Here is a 12,251-nt window from a genome sequence, read left to right on the forward strand (position 1 = left end):
ATTGCCTACGTCATATCACTCCTTACTGGTCGGGCTCGGCAGTGGGGCACAGCTATCTGGGAGGCAAGCGCTGAGTGTACTAACAATTATCTGAACTTTAAAGAGGAGATGATAAGGGTTTTTGATCGCTCAGTTTTTGGGAAAGAAGCTTCCTGGTCCCTGTCTTCCCTATGTCAAGGTAATCGATCCATAACGGATTACTCTATAGAGTTTCGCACCCTTGCTGCCTCCAGTAACTGGAACGAGCAGGCGTTGCTCGCTCGTTTTCTGGAGGGACTCCACGCTAAGGTTAAGGATGAGATTCTCTCTCGGGAGGTTCCATCCAGCGTGGATTCTTTGATTGAACTCGCTATTCGCATTGAACGACGGGTAGATCTTCGTCACCGAGCTCATAGAAGAGAGCTCGCGTTAACTGTGTCTCCCCTCTCTCCGACACTACCGTCTTTCCCCACTGACTCAGGTGTTGAGCCCATGCAGCTGGGGGGTATTCGCATCTCGACTAAGGAGAGGGAACGGAGAATCACCAACCGCCTCTGTCTCTATTGCGGTTCCGCTGGTCATTTTGTCATGTCATGTCCAGTTAAAGGCCAGAGCTCATCAGTAAGCGGAGGGCGACTGATAAGCGCTACTAGACGGTCCTCTCCGTCAAGTACATGTACTACCTTACCGGTCCATCTACGCTGGACCGGATCGGCAGCTTCCTGCAGTGCATTAATAGACTCTGGGGCAGAGGGCTGTTTTATGGACGAAGCCTGGGCGCGGGAACATGACATTCCTCTCAGACAGTTAGGGGAGCCCACGGTCATGTTTGCCTTGGATGGTAGTCCTCTCCCCAGTATATTATATGAAACACTACCTTTAACCCTCACTGTATCTGGTAACCATAGTGAGACCATTTTTTTTTGATTTTTTGTTCACCTTTTACACCTGTTGTTTTGGGTCATCCCTGGCTAGTGTGTCATAATCCTTCTTTTGATTGGTCTAGTAATTCTATCCTTTCCTGGAACGTTTCTTGTCATGTGACGTGTTTAATGTCTGCTATTTCTCCTGTTTGTTCTGTCCCCTCTTCTCAGGAGGAACCTGGTGATTTGACAGGAGTGCCGGAGGAATATCATGGTCTGCGCACGGTCTTCAGTCGGTCCAGAACCAACTCCCTTCCTCCTCACCGGTCGTATGATTGTTGTTCTGATCTCTTTAAGAAGCGTTTTGCATCCGCTCCTATCCTTGTTGCACCTGACGTCACTAAACAGTTTATTGTTGAGGTTGACGCGTCGGGGGTGGGCGTGGGAGCCATTCTGTCCCAGCGCTCCGATACTGACGATGGGGTCCACCCTTGTGCGTATTTTTCTCATCGCCTGTCACCGTCGGAACGTAACTATGACGTGGCTAACCGCGAACTGCTCACCATCCGTTTAGCCCTAGGCAAATGGCGACAGTGGTTGGAGGGGGCGACCGTTCCTTTTGTCGTTTGGACTGACCAAAAGAACCTTGAGTACATCCGTTATGCCAAACGACTGAATGCGCGTCATGCTCGTTGGGCGTTGTTTTTCGCTCGTTTCGAGTTCGTTATTTCTTATTGCCCGGGTACTAAGAACACCAAGCCTCATGCTTTATCCCGTCTCTTTAGTTCTTCTGTGGCTTCTACCGATCCCGAGGGGATCCTTCCTGTTGGGCGTGTTGTCGGGTTGACTGTCTGGGAATTGAGAGACAGGTTAAGCAAGCACTCACGCACACTGCGTCGCCGCGCGCTTGTCCTAGTAACCTTCTTTTCGTTCCTGTTTCTACTCGTCTGGCTGTTCTTCAGTGGGCTCACTCTGCCAAGTTAGCTGGCCATCCCGGCGTTCGGGGTACGCTTGCTTCTATTCGCCAGCGGTTTTGGTGGCCTACTCAGGAGCGTGACACGCGCCGTTTCGTGGCTGCGTGTTCGGACTGCGCGCAGAAGAAGTCTGGTAATTTTTTTCTGCTTCTGCTCCTGGTCTTGCTGGGTCTCAGTCTGTTCCCTGCCATCGCATCTCTCCTGTTCTTGTTCCTGCCCTTGCTGTGTCTCAGTCTGTCCCTAGTTGTTACTCTCCTGGCCTGTTTGGTCCTGTTTGCTCTAAAGCTTTCAGTTCTCTACCCGTGTCTCATTTTTTTTTTTTTAGAGTAGTACCCTAGTTTCCCTTTTTATCGTTTTTCGTTACGGTCCTGAGGAGAGGAGTTGGGTTCTTTCTCGGGACGTGCTGGACCGTTTGTGATCTATGATTTCCTCCGTTGCCGCCAGTGTTCCTCCTCGAGAGCGCCAGGAGGCGCTCGGTGAGTGGGGGGGTACTGTCATGTTTTGTCTTATTTTGTCTTGTCATTTTGCTTTTCCCTCTGTTCGTTTTCCCCCTGCTGGTCTTTTTAGGTTCGTTCCCCTCTTTCTCTCTTCCTCCCTCTCTCTCTTCTCTCTATCGCTCCGTTCCTGCTCCCAGCTGTTCCTATTCCCCTAATCAATCATTTAGTCTTCCCACACCTGTTCCTTATCTTTTCCCCTGATTAGAGTCCCTATTTCTTCCCTTGTTTTCCGTTCCTGTCCTGTCGGATTCTTGTCTATTGTTCACCGTGCTGTGTCTATGTATCGCCCTGTCGTGTCGTGTTTCCCTCAGATGCTGCGTGGTGAGCAGGTGTCTGAGTCTGCTACGTTCAAGTGCCTTCCCGAGGCAACCTGCAGTTCTTGATCAAGTCTCCAGTCTGTTCTCGTCATTACGAGTAGAATTATGCCTTTTGATTGTAAAGTTACTTTACTGGATTAAAGACTCTGTTTTCGCCAAGTCGCTTTTGGGTCCTCATTCACCTGCATGACATAGAGAAATAAAAGGATCTCTACGGTCAGGGCGTGACACTAGTCTACAGTAAAATCAGTAGAATGGTTTATGAAATGACCAAATCAAATATTTTCAGCTGTATTTGTGTTGTTCCACATTTTATTTCTAAGACGAAAGTTAGTTATCTTTTTTTACATTTTCCTTTTCAGAAACGTGTGTGTATTTGAGAAGGTTACACAGGCCAACTGGGTATTAAGGTGAAGATATGTGCGAGGATATCAATTCAAAATGCCAATATTAAAGGTCCAATGCAGCCATTTTTATCTCAATATCAAATCATTTATGGGTAACAATTAAGTACCTTACTGTGATTATTTCTTTCAATTAAAATAGTCGAAAAAATTCACAAAAACGAAGGAGATTTTCTCAAGCAAGAATTTTGCTCGGACTGTCTGGGAGTGGTCTGAGTGGGAAGAGGAAAAAGGAAAATAAGATGTTATTGGCAGAGATGTTTGGAACTCTCTTTCTTATTGGTCTATTAACTAATTTACCACACAGTGATGTCAACATGGAAGGCCAAAACTCCACCCCACCAAAACAGGCAGAAATTTCAGGCGATCTTTTCAAGCAGCTCATACACTAAAAGGGCATCATCATAATTTTCACAGTATTATTCCAATGTCACAGTGTGGAAATATACACTCAGTGGTCAGTTTATTAGGTACACCCATCTATACTGGGTCGGACTTCCAGGAAAGGGAATTCTTTGGGGCATGGAAACGTTCCTCAGTTGGTATCATGGGACCTAACGTTTGCCAGGAAAACATTCCCCACACCATTACAGACCCTTCGCCCGGGGTCGAGGCCCCCTTTCTTCTGTACCACCCCAGGGCTTCCGTGGCTACCATGGCCACGGCCTGGGGGGTGGTCTCTACTCGTTTCGCTACCAGCAACGTTTGGAGCTGGACGTGGTGTGTGGGGAGCAGGAAGGAGACCGGGGCTCGCAGGTCAACTGGGATCAGCCTCAGGGTCCTGAGGTAAGATCCCAGACAGAATCGTGCGAGGGCCTGGGTCTTGTTGTTGAACGGGGACGTAGCAAGAGAGAGATATAACGCTGAGTAGTGGCTTCCCAGGAACAAGTAGAGGTCAGGCAAGCCTTTCCCCCCCTTGGACCTGGGTCTCTTGACCACTTCCCTCTTCAGCCTCTCCCACATGCTTCCCCACAGGAAGTGAAACAGCATCAGTTCCAGAGCTAAAAGTGTTGTTCGTGGGGGGATATAAACAGAACTGAATAACAGCAACACAGGTAAAATCACAGCTTTGATGATTAAAACCTTGCCCTCACAAGTCAGCTGTCGAAGTCCCCAAAAACCCAGTCGCTGTCGTACAGTCCCCAGGATCCCACTCCAGTTGCCGCTTTCTCCTCCCTCCCGGTCAAACTTTACCCCCAGTACCTGCCCATGGTTTGAGAAATTGGGCTTTTGTCTTGTCTCTGTTCCATCTTGCCCCAGAGGCACGTCCGTACCAGTCAGTCCTGTCCAGGGTCCTGTAAACAGATAAAATGTTGGGGATGGCGGGTTAGTCAAGCACAGGAGGGGGGTGGCACCTTAATTGGGGAGGGCGGGCTCTGGGTAATAGCTGGAGAGGAATAGTTGGAAGGGTATCAAACACATGGTTTCTATGTGTTTGATGCGATTCCATTTGTTCCGTTATAATGAGCCATCCTCCAATCAGCAGCCTCCACTGGAGTCAACCCGCAAAGTACTAGTACGCATATTTACAGTTTGGCACAGTGCAATTATTTATGACATGTTTATAAATTAAGTGATATGATTTCGATAATTTGATTTCTCTGCAAGTGCCTAGTAATAATAGTTTAGTAATAATAGTTTAGTAATAATAGTTTTGTTAGACCAAGAAATAAACACCTCAGGACAAAGCTGTCCCAGTTTATATGACGTCCCACACTTTCCGAATTCACCCTATATGCGAAAAACAAAATGTAAGCTTGAACTGCAAGTTGACAGTGTAGGATCAAAGAATTTACCACAGGTAAGCTTACAGTCAGTTAGTCAGCGCAGGCTGGTCGCGTGTGCGGAGGAGAGGGACGGAAGCTATACTGTTACATGCGCATTATCACAATGACATCATGGTCTGACTCTGCAGCATTGCATCGTAGATACGGCATGTAAACGGGTGAAAAGAAAAAGGACATGGATACAAATATATTTAATTTCTCAATAAGAATGAGGAGGTGCTGGTAATATATGCAAGTACCGCAACCGAAGACAGGACCCACTTATTTCAGTGCATATTAGGTTTTCCACGGATAATCCATAGTTGCAGCCGTTTTCGCCATGGCTAACTCACGTGGGACAGTGGAGATGGCGTCATTGGAATGTGCTGCCTCGAATCTGGGTGAGAGACTATTGAAACAGTAATAGCCTACTGTCGTTGTTGCTAGCAGGTAGATTTTCCATTGCGCATCAAAAAATATGCCGTTTGTATAGCATTTTTTAACAGCTTCCACCGAAAATAAACAGCAGCACTCAGAAATCTGTAATGTAGGCTAAATACATCTCAGCCCCCAACCATTATAAATATAATAGACCTACATATTATATGGGTGATAATAGGACAACAGTAGGCCTCTGTCAGATAGTAATTTCAAGGAAGGTTACACTATTAGATTGGTTAGGTCAGTATAAATGACTGTAATTTGTGTCACAGCATGTGAAGCATCACCGGAGCCTGACAGTGGGGCGCTGAGGATGGTACTGGTGGGGAAGACAGGCACAGGGAGAAGCTCTTCTGGTAACACCATCCTAGGGAGGCAGGCATTCCGGGTGGACATCTCTTCATGTTCTGTAACTGGTCAGTGTGACAGACAGAGTGGAGCTGTGGCTGGGAGGAACCTCACTGTGGTCGACACCCCAGGGTTCTTCGACACGCGCCTCTCCCCTCAGGAGGTGACAGCTGAGGCAGGCCGCTGTGTGGTGCTGTCCGCCCCTGGACCCCACTCCTTCCTGGTGACCCTTCAGCCTGGCAGGTTCACTCAGGAGGAGCGGGATGCCCTGGAGTGGGTCAAGGCCACTTTTGGACCAGGAGTCCTCAGATACACAGTAGTACTGTTCACCTGGGGTGACCATCTACAGGGAAAAAGCATGGAAGACTTCCTGAAGGAGAGCCAGGAGCTCCAGGAGTTTGTGAGTAGATGTCAGGGGGGCTACCATGTCTTTAACAACAGCAACAAGATAACAGACTGCACTCAGGTCACAGAGCTCCTGGAGAAGATAGACAAGATGGTGACGCAGAACGGAGGTGGCTTCTACACCAACGAGATGTACCAGGAGGCAATTCTGGGAGAGAGAAGGATGACTCCATTGAAGCAGAAGGAGGAAGGGGTGAAGACAGGGCCAGAGCCTCAGGGACCGGAGGCAGAGAGAATGAGAAGGAGGGAAGAGGAGGAGAGGAGAAGAGAGGAAGAGGCAGCCAGAAAGAAGGCAGAGAAGTTGTTCTGGTGTGAGCTGGTGTCTGCCCTGGGGAAGGGGGCGGCAGAGGGAGCTGGAGTAACAAGCAAAGGGAAAGGGAAAGCAGTGAAAAAGGTTAAGGCGATAGAGAGGGCAGCAGCTTTGGCTACCACACCGCTGTCAATCACATCAGCTGCCAAAGTGGTGGGAGGAGCTGTGAGAGAGGGAAGTAAAGTGCTTTACAAACACCGCAAAACTCTCCTACACTGACGGGGACTTTTAATATCCACTATTATTCACTGTATGGTGCTGGGTTATCAGGTAGAAGATGAGGGTCTTAAATAACCCGTATATTGTTTTCTGTCTCTGAAGTGCAAATTAGTTTTTACACACTTATTTATCACTCAAATGTGTTCTCTGAAAATGACTTCATAAGGTAGGCTTGCTAAAGAGCGCCGATGCACTTTCTTCCATTGACAGTCATAGTTGATAAACTATTAATGCACTAACACACGGAGGTAAATGATCAGAAAGTGAATAAGAGTTGGTAGAATACAAAATGCAGTGTAATACCAGTGTAATGGAACTGCCACCATCATCCTTAGTAGAAGCCCAGCCCTGACAGTTGAGGAAGTGATTCTATTTGACCAGGTTGTCATAGTGCCGCGGGAGTAAACAGGCATTCATTATTGAATACTCAATAGAAAAGTGAAGTGTGCTGTGAATTTTTTTTAATGGTGTGAATCGCTAGTGTGAGTATGAAGGAGTAAACATCCTGGTGTGATGAAACAATTTAAAGTAATCAACACGAAGAACCAGTAAATATACCTTTTACGGACCTGATTTACAAATGGTGAAGGTTCTTTAATGTTGATCACTACAACATGGGTGCCACAGCTGTAAAAGGCCCACATATACACATTTAGTAGTACCAAGACACTTAGTGCAAGTACCTTTCCATTTTGTTGAAGCATTCATCTGCATTTGCCATTGTAATCCTGGTCTAAAAATGTAGTCAATAAATGTTGAGATATGAATGAACTCTAGTTAGTGAGAAATAACGGTTGATGTCTCATCGCATAGAAAATATATGTAGTTTGAACTGTGACATCACACAAATGTGTATTGGTTCTGCTTAATGAAATGCAATAATATTAAAGGAATGGAAATGACTGGTAAAAATCAAAGTACAGAATACAACGTATTTAAGAAGAACCTTGGTTCAGTCAAGAAGTGGACGGATATAAGAGTTACATACATGACAGTGGGTTCTGTATGGCATCTCCATGGACTTATTATCAGAAAGGGAAGAACATAGCACAACTCTTGACACGGATGGCAAATATCACCCAGAGCAGCTTAAATACAAGATTCCCAATGAACTCTGCTTGGTGAAACAATGGAGGCCTTGAAGGTTGGTCACTGTTATATGTAGAAATTGTGAAAAGACAGGAAAGCAGAACAAATGTCTCACATATATACAATGTTTACACCATTTTGATGTAATAAGACATTCAAAATATGCCATTTACTAGAAAAGGAAAATAAGGCACAAACTCCATTGGACTAATTGAAGAGGGACAATATCTGCCTCAATGAAAAAAAGTAGAATAAAAAAGAAAATTCCCACATTATTCAATTTACTAAATTCCCATTAACATTCAGTTCCACACCCTCATGCACAAAAACATAGGACAAAGTTCTTTGGTCATTTTAGTCTAGGAAAAAGCACACCAACAAACGCACCAGGTACCAACATCACGACGGTTGCCCTATGGGTACAGTATATACCCCCCAGGGTATACAGGGGGTACTGTGACACTGCAGACTGTAGTCCATTACTAAGTATGATTGGTGGGCAGAGGTGCTTTCAGTTACTGAACTGCTCAACTGTCGCTTAAAACAGCACTGACTCTCTTTAGATGGGCATGGGCAGGGACATCTTTCCACTTCCTCTGAGCACTGGAGAGGGACAGAGGCAAAGAGGGAAAGGGAAATGGGATGAAATATGTACTAGAAATACAATACAAAGTCAAAATCCCTCCCTGGCTCATACTTACCCCTGGTAACGTAAAGGTAGAAGAAGTCACAGTAGAAAATCGTCTGCACCACACCGGACACCACAGCAATCTGGTCAAAGAAGCCCTCGGTGTGGTAGCGCCACACCCAGTTGGCCAGGTACAGGGCTCGGTAGAGACCCAGGAAGAACAGGTAGTGGGTGGTGATGGACTCTGCCTCGCCGGTCTTGGTGATCATGAAGAGCTGGGGCAAGATGGCCACCGACTCCAGGTAGATGGAGAAGGTCCACAGGATCTGTGCACCAAAGATATGCAGTTGAGACTTCTAGGCCAATATTCCACAAAAGCAAATATTTTGAGTTTTAGTTGCCCCTCATTTACATTATCTATACCATGACGTGATAGAATAGCTCATTAAATGATATTGTCATGTTTGTCATTTATTATCATGTCTTGTCCCTGTGCTCCCCATTCTATTCGTTTCCCTCTGCTGGTCTTATTAGGTTCTTTCCCTCTTTCTATCCCTCTCTCTCCCCCTCCCTCTCTCACTCTCTCGCTCTCTCTTCTCTCTATCGTTCCGTTCCTGCTCCCAGCTGTTCCTATTCCCCTAATCATCATTTAGTCTTCCCACACCTGTTCCCGATCCTTTCCCCCTGATTGGAGTCCCTATTTATTCCTTTGTGTTCCGTTCCTGTCCCGTCGGTTCCTTGTTTAGTATTCACCGTGCTGTGATTGTGTATCGCCCTGTCCTGTCGTGTTTTTGCCTTCATCAGATGCTGCGTGTGAGCAGGTGTCTCTGTCTGCTACGGCCTGCGCCTACCCGAAGCGACCTGCAGTCTGTGGCCGCTTCTCCTGTTATTCCCCTCTACAGACTAGAGGATTTCTGTTATTCCCTGTTTGGACTTGAATAAACTCTGTTTCTGTTAAGTCGCTTTTGGGTCCTCTTTCACCGGCATGACAGATATAGGTAACTAACAAAATAAAAGAAATGCTTGAGTAAATGAGGGATACAAAGTATTTTTAAAGCCGGGGCTATTAGCCATCTCATGCTTAGGGTCATGTATAAAAATGCCCAGTTGCCCATTATTTTGGCTATCATGGCTAGAAGAGCTCTCAATGACTTGAGTAGAGGTTTAAAGGGTGTGTGTGTCTCAGTCACCAGACCACAACACAATTGAACACTTATGAGAGATTCTGGCATTTTCCACCACCATCGACAAAACACCAAATGACAGAATTTCTTGTGGAAGAATGGCGTCGCATCCCTCCAATAGAGTTCCAGACACTTGTAGAATCTATGCCGAGGCGGCTCGCGGCGGCCCAACGCCCTGTTAAGACACTTTATGTTGGTGTTTCCTTTATTTTGGCAGTTACCTGTATGTTCAGTAAGTATTGAACATGGCACATTTACCTCCAGGGGGGCAAATGCATAGTTTTCCAGGAAGGAAAGCCCAGCCACAGGCACAAGCAGGAACTCAACACGGAATGAGTCACTCTCTGAGTTGAAGGTGCTCCTGAAGCGCATGTAGATCAGGTACACAGTGGCATATGCCAAAGCCAGGAACACCACCTGAGCACACAAGACAGAGGAAGGAGTTTAGGTTAGAACACAACTCATTGATTGGCTGGCTTCTTTGTAGGATACTATTGTCTACCTCACCTTCATAACTGTGTTGTAGATGGAGATTAGGCTCGTGAACAGGTCCAAGTATCTTGTAGTGAAGACTAATGCAAAAAGCACCTGAGACTTCCCAGAAATACCTGCAGAAACACACAACAGTCATTAATCTCATGTATGGCGCAGCAGGTAGCCTAGTGGTTAGAGCGTTGGGCCAGTAGGAAAGGTTGCTAGATCGAATCCCTGAGCTGACAAGGTAAAAATAATGTATCGTTCTGACCCCGAACAAGGCAGTTATCCCACTGTTCCTAGGCCGACATTGTAAACACGAATTTGTTCTCAACTGACTTGCCTAGTTAAATAAAAAATAGACAACAATTTAATTTCATGACCTGGGGATGGCAAAACATCATCAATGCGGATATCTGAGGTAGAAAGCAGACCAGGGTGCGACTCCCTAAAGCAAATATGGTTAGACTGAACTCTTTGCCACGTAACATTATTGTGCGTCGAAGTAGACAAGACAAATTGATTTACTCTCTAAACAATTGTAGTCATTGTTGCAACAAAGGAACAAATTAACTGCTGAGTGCATGACATGACGTGAATTTTTCAGACCAGTACTAAGAGTGTGAGGTCAACTTCCCAACTGAGATGGCCAGATGCATTACTTGCCTGGCTACCACGGATGTTAGTTTCTTCTCAAAAACGAAGTAGGCCTATTTAGCGAACATAGAGGTTTGAGTCGTCAGGCAATGTGTCCCCAAGTTTGTTAAACAGATATTAGGCCTCTGAATGAGCAAGTCAATAAATCATTAACAGCTAGACTTCCCTGTAAACAAGTGCATATGAAATAATCCCACTGTCAACATACCAGCACAGGATTTGGACCTCCATATCTTCACTAATAGAATGATGATAGCAACGATATGTGACACGTCACCGGCTAGACGGAAGATATTCATAGTGTTGTTTTGGTATTCCAAAAAGAAAGAGCCGAAATATTGGTACAAGTCTGTAAGAATGAGGCCTCAATGTAGTCTTCAGGCGATGTCAAAACAATAACGTATGTAAAATGATACTCCTCTAAAAAAATATATAATAACTCCAATGTTCCCAAATGTTATATCCTCTTGTTCTTTGGAAATCACTACAAATGCTCATAAATGCTCATTCTAGATATTCTGCACAGGGATTCCTCTGCAGCACTTTCCGCAAAGGGCTGGGAAAGTTTGTCAGACCTGTGGCGGTGACGTGGCTGCCAGTTTCTGCAAAATCCGTATTGCCTCTGGCGCTCAAATTACAACCAGACTGGGGCGTGAAAGCATGAGCATGTCACTGAAGTGGGCTGTCACTAAAAGAAATAGTCCGTATGTGACCTTCTTCAACAGCAGATGGAGACAAATAGCAGTAAGTAAACAGTTTATTTTACAGGACTATCTCTCAATATAAAACGACATTATTATGTAGTATTGGTTGAAGCCAATAACTCCATCATTAACCATCCCCGCAGACTCATGATTGTAGGCCTAAATGCTTGTGAAATTCATGTTTATATAAGGTACCCCATCTGCTTCAATTTAAGTAGTTAATTCAATGAAAGTAGTTCATACTTTAAAGTGTTGGCTGCGGTTACCATTATGTTTTTGGCTTAAAAGTCTTGTTCACCAGTTAAGAAGAAGCCTGGCATATAGTTTAGCCTACTGTGTCCTAACTAGGGTTGCAAACGGTCGTAAACCTTCGGGTAAATTTCAGGAATTTTCCTGGAAATTTTCCATGAGAAGTTAAGCCCGGGAATTTTGCTAAAATTCATCAAAAAGGTTAGCTTATAACAGTGAACCTTTTTTTTGTGGGATACACATAAGGCAATTATAGGTCTTGTGACATATTTTGGTTAAACTATCCCCAATTCAATGGAATTGCAACCCTCTGCATTCTTCCATCACAATGTACAGCTGATTCTCAAGATCTTGGACAGGAATGGCATGTTTGTTATGCAGGTGAATGAGGACCCAAAAGCGACTTAACGAAAACAGAGTCTTTATTCCAGTCTTAGACAAAAGTGATAATCCTGGATAATATCTAGGTGAAAGCAAACACAGGAAAACTGAAATCCACTCGTCAGTAGAGAGGAATGACTGGAGACGCGACCACAGACTGCAGGTCGCTTCGGGAAGGCATCGGCCGTAGCTGACAATGACACCTGCTCACACGCAGCATCTGAAGAAGGTAAAACACGACAGGGCGGAACAAGGACACAGAACAGCGAACATCATACAAGGATCCGACAAGGACAGAAGCGGAAAACAGAGGGAGAAATAGGGACTCTAATCAGAGGGCAAAATAAGGGACAGGTGTGAAA

General features: G+C 45.4%; 2 protein-coding genes across 2 annotated transcripts; one reads left to right on the forward strand and one right to left on the reverse strand.

Moving 5' to 3' along the window:
• The first annotated feature begins 4,767 nt into the window (after nucleotides 1-4,767).
• Nucleotides 4,768-8,806, forward strand: LOC124000140 (GTPase IMAP family member 7-like). The gene is made up of 2 exons (XM_046306314.1): nucleotides 4,768-5,201; nucleotides 5,514-8,806. Exons 1-2 carry the CDS (start codon nucleotides 5,141-5,143, stop codon nucleotides 6,521-6,523), a joined length of 1,071 nt encoding a protein of 356 aa, XP_046162270.1. The 5' UTR covers nucleotides 4,768-5,140; the 3' UTR covers nucleotides 6,524-8,806.
• Nucleotides 7,011-11,187, reverse strand: LOC124000141 (ER lumen protein-retaining receptor 3-like). The gene is made up of 5 exons (XM_046306315.1): nucleotides 10,764-11,187; nucleotides 9,932-10,032; nucleotides 9,683-9,841; nucleotides 8,314-8,566; nucleotides 7,011-8,215 (listed from the first exon to the last, which is right to left on the reverse strand). The coding sequence occupies exons 1-5, from the start codon at nucleotides 10,852-10,854 to the stop codon at nucleotides 8,172-8,174; spliced, it is 648 nt and encodes a 215-aa protein (XP_046162271.1). The 5' UTR covers nucleotides 10,855-11,187; the 3' UTR covers nucleotides 7,011-8,171.
• Nucleotides 11,188-12,251: the final 1,064 nt, after the last annotated feature.

Source organism: Oncorhynchus gorbuscha, linkage group LG16 (genome assembly GCF_021184085.1).
Source record: "Oncorhynchus gorbuscha isolate QuinsamMale2020 ecotype Even-year linkage group LG16, OgorEven_v1.0, whole genome shotgun sequence".
In the NCBI taxonomy this organism is placed as follows: domain Eukaryota; kingdom Metazoa; phylum Chordata; class Actinopteri; order Salmoniformes; family Salmonidae; genus Oncorhynchus; species Oncorhynchus gorbuscha.